Source organism: Phalaenopsis equestris, unplaced genomic scaffold (assembly GCF_001263595.1).
Source record: "Phalaenopsis equestris unplaced genomic scaffold, ASM126359v1 Scaffold000134, whole genome shotgun sequence".
Taxonomy (NCBI): domain Eukaryota; kingdom Viridiplantae; phylum Streptophyta; class Magnoliopsida; order Asparagales; family Orchidaceae; genus Phalaenopsis; species Phalaenopsis equestris.
The window spans coordinates 2,347,300-2,368,264 of NW_018164576.1; the positions used below are offsets into that span (position 1 = coordinate 2,347,300).

General features: G+C 35.2%; 1 protein-coding gene across 1 annotated transcript; it reads left to right on the plus strand.

Moving 5' to 3' along the window:
- The first annotated feature begins 993 nt into the window (after positions 1-993).
- Positions 994-13,045, plus strand: LOC110021540. Its single transcript, XM_020720076.1, has 4 exons — positions 994-1,295; positions 1,379-1,502; positions 11,290-11,455; positions 12,428-13,045. The coding sequence occupies exons 1-4, from the start codon at positions 1,077-1,079 to the stop codon at positions 12,648-12,650; spliced, it is 732 nt and encodes a 243-aa protein (XP_020575735.1). The 5' UTR covers positions 994-1,076; the 3' UTR covers positions 12,651-13,045.
- The last annotated feature ends 7,920 nt before the right edge of the window (positions 13,046-20,965 follow it).

Consider the following 20,965-nt stretch of genomic DNA (forward strand, 5'->3'; position numbering starts at 1 on the left):
CAAATGATTTCGATATCACTATAAAGTACTATTATTTTGATCATAATCAAAAGTATCAATATCGGATGTCAGAAAATTGTGACGATAGAGAGATTATTTAATGAGTTTGCATTACATGAAGATTTAATGCACACAAGGAGAGTAGAGAAATAACATGAGAAGACGTCAAAACTTTTTATTCGGAAAAATCCTGTAGAGGAAAAAAGTAAGAGAGTCCAGCTCAGTTAAAATAATTCACTATATAATTATGAGTGCATAAGTCTGTCCTCCTTCTAAATCAGGGAAGTTAAATTTACAAATATATAATAGAAATCTTATTTTAATAGTAGTAATTGAGCTGCAAAAAATGTAGTTTTTGTCAATAATAACGATAATAGGTCGCAGTAGCAGTACTTAAGTGCTAAGAAAAAAGTGATTTGCGACAGATGCTATAGTCAGTAGTTATAATAATGTCAATTTGTGATAAAGGTCATAGTTAGAACTACAAGAGCAGTTTGTCACATGGGCCTTACTTGTCAGTTGCGATAACGGTTAGTCGTATAGATTGTAGTGGGAAGCTTTAGCGGCGGTTAGCCAAATATATCGTAGTCAGTCGCATAAGGCGTAGTTTGTATTTGTTACACCAATTAGCTGCATAAGTTGTAGTTGAAAATTACAGTGACAGTTAGTCATATAGATTGTAGTTTATCACACAAGTCATAGTTAGCAGGGTGTTTTAGTGGTAACTTGTCATATGAGGTTATAGTTAGTGCTACACTCATTTGTGGTTGCAACATTTTTCCTAGGTTTATTAATTTAAGTCAAAGACATCACCTATACGATCATATAAAAAAACTCTAGAAAATTAATGTATTTTGAATATGGCGGTCACAAGCATATATGGATTTACAAACCTACTTCATAAACTTACTTATCTTCTGCATTTAATTTGTATTAATATATAATACTAAATTACATATGTAAAAACAAAGATTTTGCATTTTAATCCTAAATCGGTCCTTCAAACTAAAACCCCAAACACCCGAATACATTTCCGCTCGCAAAACCTAGATCGATCCACTTGCGGGAAGAAAGCCATGAGTTTAGCACTCATCCAAGGCTACTCCTCCGCCGAAGAAGAGCAAGAGGACAGACTCTCCTCTGGCACTCGGTCTTCTAACGAAGATGACGTAGACGATGAGCTCCAAGCCTCCAGGGGAAATCCCTCCACCACTGATAAAAACTCTTATTATTTTGATCTACAGAAACCTTCCTCAAATTCCACACTTCCCTCCGCCTTTGCTGCCTTCGCCGAGGTCTACTTCTTTCTCGTTCACTCGTTATATTACGCGCTATCTTGCTTGATTCAGGCGTGGACTCTTGATTCTCTTGCCGATAGGTTTTGGGGCCGCCGGAGTTTCTGAACAGCAGCGTCGTGGAAGGAGATAAAGGAGATGGAGAGAAAGATGGCGGCAGGAGGGGGAAGGGATCGGGGAGGAGAGAGAAGAGGGAGCTTCCTCCTGGTAGACTCTGGCAAATAATTTTTTTTTTTTTACTTATGAATTTGATGTCAAATTATGTTCGTGATTGTGATTTGATTGTTTCTTTCTTCCAACAAAAATGCGTTCTTGATGAATAGACTGCGATGTAGTGTTGGTTTTAGCTGTTTATTTGATGGATATGCGACGATCTGGCTCAAGAGTTTGAAGATTTCTAGATTGGAACATAAGGTCAGAAAAAATTTAATTTTTTTTATACCGGCAGTAATCAGCAAAGAAAAATAAAAAACAATCATTTAACAACTTCCATTTTATACGAGGAGCCACAAAATCACCAAATTCATGCCAAATCAAATATAAAATAAATATAATATAATTACTGCTATATCGTATTGCTTCATTTACAATCTACTGATTTTCTTTTTCAATCGCTTATTTATTGAATTTCTGTCTTGAAAATGTTAATGTTTGTTAATAATAATAGCAAGGTTTTGAAAACCATATAAGTCATCAAACCAGAATAATTAAAATTTCAAGGTTCATTGGTACAACCAGGGTTGATCTGAGGGTTGAAATGAATGACATAATAAATAAAAATATTTATTAAATATGATCTAAATGGTAAAATAAAGATGTAATAATGGAAAATATATTAAAAAAAAAAGATGAAACTAATAGCAATTAAGAATCCCATCAACTAGGAACTGAAGGTTGTAAAATTCTGCATCACGAGCCTACTAGGGAGCATCACTCATATGCCGCGATGTGATGCCCTTATGTCGCTTGGGATCGCACATAATTGGTCACGTTGAACTGATCGATGGCTTAAACGGTTCGCCGGTCTACAGATCGAATATGTGGTTTGACTGGTTCTGGGCGGTTCATAGCCAGAAATGATTTTTTATACGATTCGAACTGGACTTGCCATTGGTTCGCGATTGAACAGGTTGATTCGATCCGGTTTAATTTCTATAATTGTATGCTATAAAAAACTCAATGGGTGCATCATATATTTGAGATACATTAACTACTAAAATTTGGAAGATGACATGTATGTTTATTATTGCAGGCAATTAACATAAATTTATTTAGAAAATCATGTTATGCAAAGATGATCATGTGTGAAAGCTTGAGCAATTTTTGTGTAGTAATAATATTAATATAGAAATACATCTTATTTTATCTTATTTTATCAATCTCATTTTAATATAGTACATTCTTTGTAGGAGCACCATTTACATTTTACCATTTGAGATATTTCAAGATCATGATCTATTTTTATTTTATGTACGGGTGCAATAGTGTCCCTTGGTGATACCATAAGGTTTAGCTCTATAATTCAGCATGCATATGCAAATATTTATATACAAGTTATTTAACTTGCATATTTAACATTATTCCATATAACAAATATTATTTGACATAAAATAAATAACGGAAGTATTATAGGAAATATGCCATTTATTTCAACATGATCAATGTTTTCCATTAAAGAGATAAATTTTGAATATATCATTGCAATAACTGATTGAATGAATATCAATAACAATTTCTGCGTTTGATTTAGAAGAAATAGCATTATTGTCATAAATTAGTAGTATGAATACACACATTGGGATACTTTCTCAACTTATAACAAAATCATATAGCTTCAACCCATAATTATTTGACTTAATGTTTAGATCATTATTTACTTAAGTCTAATATGAATGCTATAAATTTATATAGGATATTATGATCCATGAGCAACATAATTCTCAATTTTTAGTGAACTCAAACTAATTCTTAAAGATCTCCATATAGACACACACGCACAAATAGTTTGTTATATATTATATATTTCAATTATAACAAAATTTTTAATAATTAAGCAAGGAAGAAAATCTAGAGTTTTTTCTCATTTTGAATGCGTGATATAAAGAATTTCCTAGTTATGCATCCATTTTTAAATCTATCTCTTATAACATCTGTATAATAAAATTAGTTTTCTTACTTCTTAACCTTAGACTGTTTAGCATTTAAGAAATCTAGTATTTGTTGACAATAAAAGTCCTTAAACATGTCCATTGGAAAATCTATAACTTAAATATTTTGGTAATAACACTGGCTATCAAGTTTTACAACTTAACATTAGGTTGCATGTAAATTAAATCTAAATTATGTTCTTAAACGTTTAATATTTTTTTTTTAAATCTCCTCTTGAAACCTTAACATGAATTTTTTTCAAATAAATTTATTTTCTAGGAGAACAAGGGAAAAAAATCTAGGTTTGGTTTAGATTGTCCCTAACCAGTACAAAGAAGAAGGGTTCTCTTCCTTTAAATTTCAACCATTGCCATAAGGACCATGTTTGGTGCTGTCACGCAAAGAAGTCAGCCTTCCTCACTTGGCCTTCCCTTCTCTCTCGTAGTCTTACTTTATCACCTTCACCTGCCCACTTGCTACAAGGCACTCGATTTTATCAGTCAATCTATCTCTTTGACTCTTTGTTTGCGTTTAGAATATACTAATACTGGTTCGAATTAGTTATTTTTTTTAAATGAACTTTTACGTTATATTCTAGTTAGATCAATCTTCTATTGAGTAGCACAAACCGATCTTCTATAATGAAAAAGATGCAACTTTTACTACATTAAAGTATTGATAGGATTAGCCAATAGATGTTCATCCAACCAATCATGTTTGTTTTAAGCTTTGATATATGGATCCAGTTTTAATTTGGATAAGGGTTTGCGTTGAACAAAAGCCACATTGCCCGAAAATACCATTACATATTATTTTAGTTCAATTGCAACCACCAGACCCAATCCAATTCGAAAATCAGATTTTGTTATGCAAATACGAATACTTTATGATGCAAACATGAAAAATTTATGATGCAAATATGAAAAGTCTATTCACTTGAAACTTTAATCTTGTGTGTGGATGTTATTTTAGTACTGGTTTTCATGCATTAGGTTATATTTTTCTAATTTGTTTTGTTATCTAACATGCCCACAATGATGGTTCCTATAAAAACAAGATGCTTTCTCGTTTGTTTTTTTTGAACTAGTTGAATTTGATTCTTGCTGCAAGTTATTTTGATTAAGTTCTCCTCAAATTCTCATGATCAGCACTTCCAGTTCCTTGTTTTTTCTGCCGGTTTTTGTTTCAAGGAATGCTAATCACTATAACTGCCTTGTTTTTCATACTGATTACTGTTGCTGCCTATATCCTTATTCCTCCTGCAACAAACCACTAAAAATGCCAAAACTTCAGGCCGTGTGGTATCACTTTATTTTCTGTTTTTTTTTTGTGTTTACCTTTAGTTTTCAAAACATGTGGTTAGTATAATTTGTTGATGTTTCTATTTTTTTATTTTTAAAATTACTTAAAACAACTAAAAGATATTTTGAGTACCTTTAAAAATAGTTACCACTACCAAACATGTTTTAATTCAAAATAAAATATAAACAAAACAAAATGAGAACAGAAAGCAAAAGTGATCTTAAATGGGGCCTTAGTTTCTACATTGTTTTTTATCCGTTGATTTGGAGTTGGTTTTGCTATATTCTTATTTAACAAAAATTTTTAATTTATTTCTTAAGAGCAATTTGACAATGTATCAATGAATTATGTGATACGAACCAAAACCAAAAACGACGAACAAATCACAATAGAGACATGGGAAAACTCAAATTAGGGTTAATTTTACTAATTTCAAAGCAAATAAATAATATGCAAGGGTTGATCTATTAGGCTTGAGGTAGATTTTTTCTCCACAAACCCTAGACACAGCAAAGAACGAAAGATAAAAAGCAAATTGTCGCTAATCTGAACATAAAAATCAAACCCTAAGTTATTAGACTTAATAAAAAAAACACAACCCCAGAGTTATTGCCTATAATTCCCCCCCCCCCCCCCCAAAAAAAAAAAAACTACATCATTCAAACATTTCCCCCCAATTTTTCCCTTAATTCCTTCTCATCACGTGCGTGATTAGAGGTTTCGAGGGCCTCACCTAAGGGTTGCAACTCTCCTAGGTGTAATAGGGACCCCTTCCTGCTCGTTTGACCAAATTAGCATTGGCTAGGAAGGGTTGGTCCAGACCTATCCTTCCTGTATCGGCATAACTTGCGTGGATGTAACAATTTTGTCCTCCCAAAGAAACACATTGTCCTCAAGGTGGAACGATGAAAATTGTTTTTATATCACTTTATAATGCTCTCATGTTTGCTTCATAATATAATGGATCTTTCCACTTAATCAGTTCCTTCTTTGCTCCAGCCACTCCTCGACGCATCCCTTCGAACTCTAGAGGTTCTAGAACCATCTCCTTGCCCACTGTCAATGTCGATGGTAGTGAAGAGGGTCTGTGATCTCTAATAGCACGCCTTAGTTGTGACACATGAAAGACTGGATACAAAGATGATGATAGTGATAGCCTCAGCCAGCATGCCATTGCTCCAATGCGTGTCATAATCTCATAAGATTCAAAGTATCGTGGAGAAATGTTCTCACTCCTCCTTGCCAAAGACATATGTCGGCAAGGTTTCAGCTTCAAGTAAACCATGTTCTCTAGTTTAAATTATATCCCCCTCCTATGTTCGTCAGTCTTCCTTTTCATGATCTATTGGGCCCTCAGTAATTGTCCCTTAAACTCTGCTAATATCTTATCCGTCTTTTTAAGTACTGCTTTACATTGGATATTAGAGTAGTGCTTTGCGCATGGTATATCAGGTGGGGTGAATCCCACCCATACAAAACCCTAAAAGGGGTGGTCTATGTCGTAGTATGGTACGAAGTGTTGTCCAAATACTCAACCTCAACAATCTACTTTGCCCAAAGCTTTGGCATAGGCATGCCTCCATACTTTTGTTGATCACCTTCGTCTGGTCATCTGTCTAGGGGTGATATATTGTGCTCCTCTTTTAGACTGTCCCTTGTAATCTGAACAATTGCTTCTAAAAATGATTGAGGAACACGTTGTCCTTGAATGATACAATAGATTATGGAACACCATGCAACGAGCTACGGCTTGTTGAACATCGTGGCGACTGAGACCAGTGCAAGGGTCTCTTAATGAAATGAAGCATGCATACTTGCTTAGACGATCCACTACAATCAATATCACCCTAAATCCTTTCTGATCGTATCAATCTATTTATAAAATTCATCAATGTATCCTCCCAAACCTTCTCATGTAAAGCTAGGGGCCGAGTAACCCTCCAGGCATCACAGTAGAATACTTGTGTCGTTGGCACACGTCACTTTCTGCCACCATGTCTTCTACATCTTTATGCATCCACACCCAATATAACTCTATTGATGGTTGATTGTATGTCTTTTGTCTTTTGTTCCTACAACAATTTGGGGATGTATCTCTATGCCCTCAGTAAGACAAATCGTTCATGGTAGAGTAGTTGTTGCCTCTTAATGCATATACTGGATGATTGTTCGGATCCTATAGCAACTGTTCTGATCTTTCTCAGCCCTTCATCATGCTCGCTCTCTTGCCTCAGGGCTTCCCAATCTAGAACCAGAAGTACTGATAAAGTTGTCAGTTTGGGCTCTTCCACCTTCCTCAATAGTGCATACCCAACTTAATTCTCTAATCCTGGGCGGTACTTGATCTCAAAATCATATTCAATTAACTTGGATAGCCACTTCCGATGCTCCTTAGTCACTATCCTCTACTCCAACAATTACTCCATGCTTCTTTGATTTGTTATGACAATAAAGTGTTTCTCTAACGGATAGGGACACCACTTTTGAATGATCAAGACGATAGCCATCAATTCTCGCTCGTACACAAAACTTGAGCCTCTCCCTAGTCGTGAGCAACTGGCTAAAATAGGCAATAGGTCTTTCGTCATGCATGAACACCACCCCCAAAACATGCGCCGACACATCCATCTCAACCACAAATGACCTACTAAAGTCTGGAAGTGCTAATATTGGAATGTTGTTCATGACACTTTTCAACTATTTGAAGGCCTGTATTGCTGATCTGAAATTGTCCTTCTTCAGCTGCCCTGTCAGTGGTCATACTATCGTGTCTTACCCTCTCACGAATTTTCGATACTGCTCGATGAGGCCTAAGGACCCTCTCAACTCCTTCAAGCTCATTAGCAAAGGCCAATCCAACATAGCTTTGATCTTGGGCTGATCTGTTGCTATCCCTGTCTCAATCACCACATGCGCTAGTTACTCCACCCGTGGCTGCACATTTGAACATTTCTTCAAGTTGGCGTAAACTGATGCTCTCTCAACGTCTCTAATGTTTTACTCAGATGCCCTATATGCTATGCCTCTATATATATGACTATAGATCGAGATTTTATCAAAAAAAAAAATACTAGGACGAACTTCTTGAGGTAAGACTGAAAAATCCTATTCATGAGAGATTGAAATGTGGTAGGAGCATTGGTAAGGTTGAACGATATTACCAAAAACTTGTAATGTTCTTTATGAGTTCTAAACATTGTCTTGTGCACCTCAACTTGAGTCATCTTGATCTGTTGGTATCCCGATTTCATATCGAATTTCAAGAAAATGAGTACGTCATAATGTTCATTTAACAACTCATTAATCGATGTAATATGAATTTGTCCAATTCAATTTCTTTGTTTAAAGTCCCGCAGTCCACACAAAATCTCTAGTTACCATCAATTTTCTTCACCAATAAAACTTGACTGGAAAATGTGCTCACATCGGGCCCTGATAATCTCTACTTTAAGCTTCTCTTGGATCAACTTCTCTATCTCACTCTATTGAATCTGAGGATATTGGTATGGTCTGACACTAATAGGAGGAATTCCTTCAATGTAATGGCATGCTCTTGCTCCCTCGGAGACGGCAGCTTGCTAGGTGGCTGAAAAATGTCGGAAAATTGTTGTAAAAGTTGTTGAACACACTCTAGAACTCCACTGTCTCTGGTGCTTGGGTCTCCTATAGCTCCACCAAATAACCCCACTTTGCTCCCTGTATCGTCTTGGCAATGGTTTTGAGGGACAATGGTTCTGCATAGATCTTCTTTTAGCACCACTTTCCTCTCCACTCGAATCTCCGTAGTCCAATTCACCTTCGTCTCCCCAATTGTCTGTAGCCACTTCATTCTCAGAATAACATCAGTGTTTCCAAAGTCGAAGGGATCAAAGTCATCCACCACCTATAGGTCTTGTATTGTCAACAATAATCGCCTACAAATTTCTCGAATTTTCTCCACCTTTCCTGTCCTCATCATGACCCCAAAGCTTTTCGTATCTATCGACTTCAACTCTAGTTGGTCCACGACCCGATTCAAAATGAAATTGTGAGTTGTCATTCTATCCACCAACACCACTATTGGCTGCTCGCCTATTTGTCCCCCTACCTCCACGGTGTGATATGGAGTAAATCCCACCATTGAGTTGAGGGACACTTCTGCTGCATCCAAGTGTAAGTGCTCCTCTTCCTCCCTCCTTGCTTTCTCTGACTCCTCACTATCTGACTCCTCCCCTGTTTCTTTCTCCTCCTCCTCACAAGCTAAAAGGACCTGGAGTGTGCACTCCTTGCACTGGTGGCCCAGGCGTACTTCTCATCACATCAGAAATATAATTCCCTTGCTCTCTTGTCCCGTACCTCTGACGCTTAAAATTGACCCTAGGACGGGCCACTGCATTCATCTCATTCGGTCTCTTTCTAAAATGACATCTTTTGGGTTCTCGACATTATGGTCGTCAAGGTACTCTTGTGGAATGCTCCAATGGTGCTACTTTTGTTTGTCTTCTTCATATGTTTCTTGTCTTCCACCACTTGGGTGAGCTCAATCTTCTCCGTCAATCCTCGCGATCTCAATGGTCAGAGTGTTGTCGTATGTTGGGCTTTAGCACCTTTATGATGTTCCCCTTCAAATTTTCTTTAGAAATTCCTTTCAACCGTGCTTACAGTAGCTCGAATATCTCTCTATATTTCACGACAATTCTCTCTTGAATCAAGCCGTTGAGTTACTCGTGTTGGTCTCCTTCCCTAATGACTCAGAAATATTCTAACAAGTAATTCTTAAATTCCTCCCACGAACGAATAGTGTATCCTGTCTCCCTCCACTGGAACCATGCTAGGGTTTTTTCCTCCAAACAAAACCATGTCACCGGGAGTTTTTCCTCCCCATTTAGCCCATTCACCGTGAAATATCGCTCCACCTGACATATCATTCATACGTGTCTTTCCTCTCGAACATTGACATCTTTAACTTTCTAACCATAGCTTCATCAACCCAACTTCCTCTTCTTCCAGTGTTATCGCTCATGTATCTAGTCTGAAACTCCCTCATTTGATTATAGTCGTACCCCATTCCGGTTTCTCTTAGTCCTTTGTGCTCCTCCAAACTTCTTGCATTACCCATCCTAAATGTTTTTGGCTCAACCCTCTCCCTTGAAAATTTTTAATCCATCCCCCATCAGAGTCCTTGGGGTGAGTTCTTGATGGCGGACACTTTCCTCCTCATGTTCCTCTCGTTCGATCTCTTTCCCTTCGATTTGGCCAATGATTTTTTGATCAGCTATTGTTTAGGATTTGCAAATTAAGCCATCGATGGGGTCTTGGATTACACCTCAATCTTTTTATCATCTCCTCATAGCTCTTTGATCGGTTGTCCCTGGAGGAAAATCTTTCGTCAATGTTTGAGAACCTTTCCTCTATCCCAGATTTAAGTTGTCTTACTTCTCCTTCTAATCTCTCTTCTAAAGTATTAACCTTCTTTGCTGTCATCTCGCCAAGATTGTGTCTAATACCAATTTGATCAGAACAGTGAATAAATCGCAATAGATCTTTGGGAAAACCCAAATCAAGGCTGATTTTATTGATATCAAAGCAAGCAAACAGGATACAGGGGTTGGTCAACTATTTGAGAGGTAGATTGTCTCTCCACAAACCTTAGATGATGTTAGGAACGAAAGATAAAAAGAAAACTTCAGCTAATCCAAACATAAAAATTAAAACCTAGGTTATTAGCCCTAATAAACCCACCCCATCACACCACACCCCAAAACTCTCTCTTAATTCCTTCGCCTTGCATACGTAATTAAAGGTTTTGCGGGCCTCACCTGAGCGCGGGAGCCCTCCCAAGAAGACGGGGGTGGTTTTCCCTTTTTCGCTGCCTATGGTTGGGAAGGGCCTGTCTTTTTTTGACCGGCGTAACTTGCGTGGGCGCAACATTATGATAGTTTTTTTTTTCATTGTGGGGCACATTCGGCTTAGTGGTTAGTTGCTTTATCTCTAGCCGTGTGAACTTGAGTTCAAGACCTAGCACATATGAGTGCATGCGGTAGTTTTAAAAAAAAAGGATCACGAGGGTGTTGTTTTCCAGTTTTTTAATTTTAATTTTATCAAGTCATATAGGAAAAATTAGGATTACAATTTTCCGTTATAACTTGAGTGATTCAATTGATTTGGATCTCATTAGCTAACATGGATCCATAGCCTATTATATCTAAATTTAAAATAATAAATATGTGAATTATAACCCAAATAATAATGGATTGGTTGAATAAGTTTGATGAAATAAACTAAAAATTTGAATAACATAAAATCAATGGGCAGTTTCAATTTAATAAAAAAGATCAAAGTTATTTCAAATAAATAAATAAATGGAATGCTAGCCAGCTTATTACAAATCAAGTAAAAGAAATCTGGATGAGTAAAAATTTAGCTACAAATCTTGGCCTTTTGTTGGCACAACAAGATGGCTTCTCAGAATTGAGTTCTTGCTGAACTTACATTGTACCTAAAGGAATCCCGCATCAAATTTTCAAGCAAAATGGAATAACAAAGCTTTGTATTTTTGTTCCAGGTGCAGTTATGGTGTCTAAGCCTCAGCTGGTTGGTATTCGAGATAGAGTTAGAAGCGACATAGAAGCAAGCTCCCCAGCTACAACTGCTGGTTCCGTTAATGGTGAAGGCAAGAGAGTAATCTCAGCTTCAAATCCTGATCCTAAGGATGCTGCAGATCTCCTCAGGTTACAATGCCTTCTTTAGCTTTTTGCTTCTCATATTTATGTATGCGCTGTTGAAATCTATTTTGCATATCTACTTAAGAAAAAAAAACCAGGGAAATTTAGATATATTGCACACAATTCTGATGTATTTACATATCTCACACCTAAACTTTTCATGTTTACATAAATAACACTTTGGTGCTTTAAACCTAAGCATTAAAATGTGTATTTGACCCTTAAAAAGTGTTTATAGTACTATTTTTTATAAGAGCTCGGAACTAATTTTATACTTTTATAAAATTTAAGATTGAAATATTCACCTATAAATAGTCGGAGCTAGAGGCCTATTTTGACACATTTCCCATATATATATATATATATATATATTCCTTTTAAGAATTTGAACAGAAGGAGCAACATTTGGAGGCAATGTGAGATATCATGATAGGAGTGAATTTTAGGTCTGTTTGGTACCACTTTCTGCCTGTTTTGGTTTTTAGATTATTACCATAGATTTGTTTGAGGAATTATTTTCTTATTGCTCTCTAGAAATTTTAGTGGTGGGAAATTGCTTTTTTTTTCAACCTGTGTTGTTAAAGTGCAGAAGCTTTTGTTTGATTTTTTTGGAAAAAATATTTATTTGTAATTCTAACCTCAGCTTTCTCAGAAGTTCTTTTATTCACCTAAATTTTACAATTACTTTTTTAAAAAACTGCAACCACCCCAAACAGACTCGTAGTTTTGAGAGCTTTCTTTTTTTTCCCCTCATTATAACAATAGAATAATAGTAAATTCATTTAATGGTGGCTTAACATGCTATTTCTTGTGATAATCATGAAATAATTAATAAATTATTTGAGTTTAGCTTGAATGAAAACATTAATTTAATTAAGTTTTGTAAGAAGTGGGCTCTTCTATGATAAGTAAATGTTATTTTAACTTAGCTATATTGTGGCTCATCTTTGTATAATGAATTTTACTTTTATTTTTCAGAATGTGTTTACAATGTGGGGTCCCAAAAACTTACTCTCACACCCGAGGTGTGGTGTGCCCGATTTGCGGCGATCGGCCTCCATCGGATCCTTTAAAAGAATCCGATAAGAAGAAGGGTTCGACCATTAAGGATAAAGAGAAGAGCAAGAGAATGAAAGGCCAATCAAGTCATGCCACCTGGAAGAGCGAGACCGAAATGCAGCTGAGACAGCAATTTGATTAGAAGGCTACATGAAACTATAGTTTGTATGGAACTAATAGGAAGATTTACATAAACCGCTCTCATTTCTTTTGTATTTACATATCTATCACCTAAACCTTAATTTTTGCATACATGCCAAGTGTATTTCACTTTGTTTAAAGGTTAAAATGATGGTGTTTTTGATGTGGTGTGAATGTTTTGGGTGGTATAAATGTAAACTTCAAAATTTTGGGTGTTAGATATGTAAGTAAATAGGAATTGAGTGGTATGTATGTAAAAGCCCCTTGAAATTATTATATTTGATGTGTTTGTCACATTTTATCAAATAGTTTTCTATTCTTAGACTTTTATGTTGAATATTTGCCCATTTCATTGTTAATATAATAGTAGGCCGGCATTCATGCTGGCCTTGTTTGAAGAAATGTTGTTCAGATATGGGCTTCTTTTTTGTGTAATTTTGTGCAGACTGAGTGAAACTGCATGATGTTATTATAAGGAGTGTAAATATCATGTAGGAGTTCTGTATCTTGTTTCCGAAGTGCTGCGGTGTGGAAAACTAGCCGTTAACTTGAGTGGATAAGTTGTGTTTATACTTACAATCTAATTAGACTAGATTTTTATTGAAGGCAATTTTGATTGCTAGAAGAAATATAAGTCTTTTCCAAGTAGAATGTTTGTATACAGAAATATTCGTTATAAATCAATCAAACACGGTTGTTGCTGGAAGTTATTGTTGGGTCTTTGTCACGTTGTGTTCAGGGTATGTCATTGCGTTGTATTTAAAAAACCTCAGGAGACTTCATCACTCAATAGACTACAACGTTATTCTGCAATGTATTGTTACTTTGTCGAGTATTTCATTATTTTCGTGAATAAGTTTCACAACCACCATATTGGATGACTCACGTAGATTCCTGTTGATCATCTGATGACCTTAATGATATTATAATCAAATGACTTTGGGTTTTTTGAAATTTTTTCGTCGAGATGTTCAATTTAACTATAAGTACGTTAAATTGGGGAGTTCGTTTGATTACCCAAATAACACAAAGTCTATAAATGAGGTTTTACAAATTGATCAAGGCTTGATTTGACCCGAATTAGGTGTGTTATTTTAATTTGAAATTCAAATGCATCTTTTTTTAGGCTATCTCACATTTGTGACTTGTGAGTAGTGTTAATGAAGGTGGAATAAGTAAATAATATGTTTTGAATGATAAATATGTAAATTAAGTAATTTGAAATATTATATATTTAAATTTCTCTGAAATATTTACGTCACCGTTTTTTTACATGCATTTAAACAATTAAATAATTGAGGCGTTTAGATGTATTGCATGCAATTCCTAAAGGTTCTTGGTTACACACAACATTTAAATCTTTAATATCACATAAAAAGTAACATTATTATCATTTTTAAAAAATAAAATACATATTTACATATATAAATTTAAAATATTAAAACGGTAAATGTGTAAGCATAAAAATTTAGATATCTAAATACATAAGAATTATGTGCCAGGACTTAGAGGTGTAATTGACTAAAGCTGAATCGTGAACTGGCTCGAGGTCGCTAGATAAGTGGCTTCTGAACTTAGCTAGGTGAGCTAACAAGCCAAGCTCAAGCTAGCCCCAATATGACTTAGCTCAACTCCTTAGCTCGTGAGCCAGTTAGTTTTAAAAAATATTAATATAAAATATACTCAAAATATATTAAATTTGAAAACTTTATCTTTAAAATAATTTCTTTTTATTCCTCTCCTAATTATTCATTATATTTGTCATTTTATTATAACACTATATTATTTTCTCTCTTTCATAACAAACAAGCTAACCGATAAGTCGACTTAAATTCATAGACTCGAATTCAAACTCAATAAAATTAATCAAACTCAAGCTCGTGTTTATGGCCGGCTCTTATCATTTATATGAAATTTTCAAAAAAACATGTCCTCCCTAATTTAGCAAAATCTGGCCCAATTACATTGTTAAAATGAACTCCTTTGGGATTCAAGCTAAATCTAGACGATAAAATTTGCGCAACCGGGAATATGACCGACTTCTCAACCGCGTAACACGAAGTATATCGCCACGTGTCGCATAGAGGATTCGGGTGCCGTTGTGTGTCAGATTTTTTCCTGCTGGCTATGGTTTAGTGCGGAGCGAAGAAACGCCTGAAAATCATTACTTCAGGGAATACTAATTTGTTCTCCAAGTGGCGAAATCCCATTGGCTGAACTGATAATAGAAACTTCTTCGTCCGTGGTCCTTCCTGCCCTCTCTTAGATGGACCGACACAGTCTGATGTTAATCAGATGGCTGCCACCACTACTACTACTCGTGGCACCACCAACGATTTTGGACTGATTTACTGGCACGTGTACGTGTCGGTCATTTCAAGTTCAGTTCCAACAAAAATGACAAAATATATATAATATATATATATATATATATATATATTGCATGCATATCATTTAGGTTACATTTGAGACAGTTTTTTTTTTTTTTGGCGCAAACCTCACTATCCTCATTTTTTCATTTGGCTATTACTTCACTCTCCTAGGTAATTGCTCTCACACTTCCCTCATTTGCCCTGCTCCTCCTCTCTCTCGTTTCTGTCCTAGGTAACTCCACACGCTCTCTCGCGGTGAGAAAACTGACTCTACAACATAAATAGTTGTAGTGCAACTGCACAAAACACATAGACATAGAACTTCCACGTAGCAGCTTCTGCGCAGCAGTTTTCTATAACATATGTCGTGCAACAATTTTTAATAAGTTGTAGTTGCCCCGAAAACACTCTTAGTTCTTATATGTTTACATACGTAACAACTAAATTTTAATTTTTATACATTTACCATCTTATTTATGCATGAAAATACGTCTTTCATTTTTTTTTTTAAAAGATATTTTTTTATGTGGATGAAAGGTTTGGATGTTATATAGGTAAAACCAAAGCTCAAATGTTTGATATGTAAATACATAGGATTGAGTGATATTTATGTAAATGTTCATTTTTTATAACTGGTTGAAAATATAATATTTAAACCATTGTAAATGAAACATCATTGGGTTGGATGCATATAATTTTACTATGTTCTGTCCAAGTAATGTTATATCGTATGTGTTGGAAGCAAGGACACAACTAGAATTTCATGAGGGGAGCAAAATTAAAAATCAACCAAATAATTCAATCATAATAAATTTTATCCTTTTATTTTTTAAACTAAATAAATAAAAATGAAATTAAATTAATTTTTTTTACTGAGAACAATTATAAAATAAAAAAACAATATCTCTTGTAGTTATTATGAATAGACACTGTGAATTATGTCCCTCACCTCTTCATGATATCAAAATTCTTAACAAAATTAATTTTTAATATATCTTTTCGCAAGAAATTCATTTCTTATTTTATTTTATAAACTTCTCTTAACAATATTTATAGCAAATATGCGTATTTAACTGTTGCTATCGAAACACACAGTTTCAAAATCAATCTAAATGAACGATCGATAAAATGATATAAGTCTCAACTACCATTTGGGAAAAAATTTGCGTACGTAAGACGTATGCAGTGCTGCGTACGTCAGTAGGTTACAGGGAGGGTATTAGAGGGTTATAATAGTGTTATACCACTTGTAACATATTTGTACCTTCTAGTAAGTTTCTCGCTTTTATTTTCATATATTTGTAGGTTACAGGGAGGTTACATGGGTTATAACGCAGATATAGCCCTCTAATATCATTTATGTAACCTACTTTTTCCCCACCATTTGACATAAAATCAAAGGTTTTTTTGTAGACTCTTAAAAAATAATTATTATGATGTGCATTAACTTTAAAGTACTTGAATTAAATTTTTAGGTGTAGCTTTTAGTTATCTATGAAATTTTTATGATAAAATTTAATTGCAAGTTGACAAACATCATTAAATTTGAATGATCGATATACATCTTAAGGATCCAATGCAAAATTAGGAATTAATAATTATATAACACTTTTATAATAAATTGGCTACAATGTTCCAATATAATAATATCTTTTATAAGACTACTAATATCAATTATATTTCGTGTGGCAAATAATGTATATAATATGCAAAAAAAATACATTTATTGATGAATAAAACTTACAACCCATTTCATTCACCACTATTCTGAGAGAGGCAATTAACTTTTGGGTGGGCAAAATTGTAATTAAAAATCTAAGTATTAGACTTAATATAATTATTTATTATCATATAAATTTTAAAATATATGTAATATGTATTGGCATATATATTGTAGAAGTTTATGCCATTTATTAGTGTAATAAATCTTTATTATTGATGAAATTTTTTATTATGTTTTAGTTGTTACACTCTTATTCCTATGTAGACATATTTAGATGTGTCACGTACCCGGCATGTTGGTTGGCATCCACGGTATAAGACCCCTCAGGTCAGGGGTTCGAATCCCCTTTTGCATAGTTAGCCTTAAGGAAGTGCTATTTGAATTGTTAGACACATTAGAAGTGACTGGAGGCTCGTATAATAGCTTATGACCATTCCCTTACAAAAAAAAAAAGACATATTTATATTAATTTTTAAATTCAATGAAGAAAAGTTATAATCTTTTTATGTTTTCACTATAATAGCAAAGTTATGGATCAAATTTTCACGCACACACACCGAGACATATACGACAAACAGAGGCCCACCAATCGACAATAGAACATGAGGGATACTCGTCCTATTGGGTGAAGTTGTTTGAACTAAGCGAGCAAGGCCAAAAATTACTGAGCCACGTGGTAGACAAAAGGTAGATCATGTGACACAATCCCGAATCAATTGGCCATATATGAGGTGAAAGAACCTCTAAGCCGACCATTAGAGGAAAGTCAACCGTATGCAATAACCAACCCTCTTGGAGTACCCATCCAAGTGATGATATAGCTCCACAGTATCTCTGGCCATATGAGGGATATCCTAGAAGTTTCTCATCAAGGACTAAGGGGTCTAATATTAGGTCATATCAACCGATTGATTCACACTAACTAAGCTTAGCTGACCGAGGAGATAATACAATTTCAAAATTTGTCTAATTAAATGATCGATAAAATGATATATGACAGTTTTTTTTTTATTTGAGCCAACATTTGACATAAATCAAAGGTTTTTGAGAAATTTTAAAAAAAGTTATTATAATGAGCATCAACATTAAAATATTCTAATTGAATTTTTACGTTTAGCTTTTTGTCATCTATGGAGCCTTCATGATATGATTTATTTACAAGTTGACAAATATCATTTATTTGAATGATCGATACGTCTCGATGATCAAATATAAAACTGAGAATTAATACTTCTATAATACTTTTGTTATGCGTGTTCGTGGCGGTAGAATAATGAATTATCATCTTAGAGTTGCACGAGAATTCAACACACACTCATATGAAAGAGAAACAACCTGTGTTGACACCAGAAGTTTTTACGTGGAAAACCATTAAAAGGAAAAAACAACGGGGCTTAGCCCAGCTATAAAAATCAACTATAAGTTAATGATTACAGAGGTCCATTGTCCCGCAGACGTGAAATCTTTACTAGAGCTTTCCAAGTTACAACGTTGCTGAATACGTCTAGTCAGCAGTGGTCGACGGAGGTCGACAGTGATCGACGATAGTCGACAACAATCAATGACGGACGGTGGTGGTCGACAGAGGTCAGCGGTGGTCGACGACAGACGAGGACAGTCGACGATGGTAAACGGTGGTCAGTGGTGATTAGTGGTGGTCGACGGTGGCCGGTGGTAGTCAACAGAGGTCGGCGGTGGTCGCCGACTATCAATGGTGGTTGACGGCTGTAGGTGGTGGTCAACGAGGGGTTGGCGGCTGTAGGTGGTGGTCAACGACGATCGACGATGGCAGGGATGATGTTGGACTTGAGCTCCTTTTCAAAGCCTCGAGTTCTTTCTCCAGCGTCCTCTCTCATGTGAGTGGTGAGACTCTATTTATAGTGTTCTGGGTGCAATTAATTCAAGAATATGAATCATTTTGATCGGACGGTCCAGAGAGCTTCCCTCGATCAGATGACGTTTGATGGACATTTGAGTGCCTTAACGATGTCGGAATTGAGCAATCTTGGGCTCGTTGGATTTTCTTGTCGAGACGCTAGATTTGACTATGAACTCGCTAGTTTTGACATATGTTTGACTTTTCAAATGTCTATGAAAATATCCTAAGGGTGGTTTAATGATTTGATCCAAACTTGATCTGACTCAGATTAGACTAGTTTTTATATCAATGGGTCTGTCTCATCGAGCCGGTCAGTTTGACTATAAGTTTACTGAAATCAGAGCTCTGGATGACTCTTAATTGAAGTTGGATAGTTTTTTTCTCAAAAAGTTACCTCGAGATTCGTGTCATGCCTCGAGATTTGTGATGGTTGATGAAAATTTGTTGGTGGAGTGTCACTTTTCTTAAAAGTGGCATTCATTTTCTGAAGTTGTGTGTCTAAATTAACTATGAAAATATCATCTTTATAATAATGTTCTAATATACTATCATTCATTTTATGATGAGAAGGCCCTCCAAAGCAATGAGAATTCATATCTTGTATATACACATCTCATTTTTCACAAAATACTTCCACCTTTTGGAGCAAAAAAGACAGTCTTCTTTCTCTTAAGTTCTAAAGAAAATATTCGGCTGTTGACAAATATCACTTGTAATTTCTAAATTTTCTATAACAAGATGTAAAATTAAAATAAAATCAAAGGAGATCATATTACATTAGTTCTTTGACCATATGATTTCATTCTTTAGTAACTTTATTTAAATAAGATCAGTGACACAATATAAATTCACCAAATTATGGGGAGAGCTCAAATGTGACTCCAAATACATATCTCATCAATTTAATGTACCAACTCGATTTAAGCCCTTATAAATATCTAGTTCATCAATTAAAATCATTTTTTGCAATTTTAATTGTTTGAATAGTTTTTATTGCTCTTAACTTTTGCAAATAGAATAAATCAAATTAATCATAAGTGTCAAATGTGAGAAGAATAGATAAGGTAGAATAATACCTTTTAATAACATCAAATATTGCACTAATCTTGAGGAGGTCTAACAGTTCATAAGGGGAGAGTAAGGCGGAAGACCCGCTGATAGAAGTTCATGAGACGTAGTTGTCTGACCAAGTGAATTATTTGAATAAAGCCAGTAAGGCTAGAACCGACTAAGCCACCATGCAGACAAAAAGAAGATCAAACAACGACCATATGTGAGGTGAAAGAACATCCAAGCCGACCATTAGAGGAAAGTCGACCAGATGACATATCCAACCCTTTTGCGGAACCCATCCAAGAGAAGATCTGGCTCAACAATATCTTCGACCATCTAAGGGACACCCTAAGAGTTCCTTATCAAGGACTAAAAGTCGACAGTTAGGGCTTAAGAACTTGTTGATCCATATCCATCAATTTTAGCCGATCGAGCAGATCTTGGCGATTCAAAACTGACTTAACATAGCCGACCAAGCTAAAAGGTAGCACATAGCCGACCAAGCTAAAAGGCAGCCGGAGTGCATATATATATATATATATATATAGACACACACAGAAGAAAAAATATAATATTATGATTATGTATTTTCTCCTCTCTATAAATACTTTTATTATTTGATGAATAAGATATAATTAATCACGACAAATTATTATTAATTCTCTTTATTTCTTCTTACATAAGTTCTATTCTTTTAGTATAATTCACAGATAAATCTGGAGCTATATATATATATATATATAGCTCCTGATTTACCTGTGAATTATACTCAAAAGAATAGAATTTTTATATTTGAAGCCAGAATATTTGTTGAAAGAAACATTACTTATTTCACTTCTGAGAAAATTTGTTTGGACACACAACATCATGGATATTGGCAGAAGGTAGAGATTGAGCATTTTCCTTCGTATTGTTCAAACTGTTGTATCTTCGGCCACTCCAGTTCTCAATATCATCATCTACATCTCCACCTCAGACCAAAAAAATAAAGTACTCCTCTAGAGGCAGTCAGCTCCAAGTTATTAGTAATATCGATCATCAAAAGGATACACCTGAAAACATCACTATTCTCGCAGACAATATATCAACCATTCTGTCTCCACACATTGCTGTAACTCCCCCGTCTTTGGAACCTCCTATCGTGGAGGCGAGAGAGATTCTTCAGACTCCGCCTGCCCTTCAACCTATCACTGATATTACAGGTGAAAATACCGCTGCTACTTCACTACCGCCTCAGTAGGTCCAGAAGGATGACAATGCTACTCAGACTCAGGGGGATCAGATGAGTC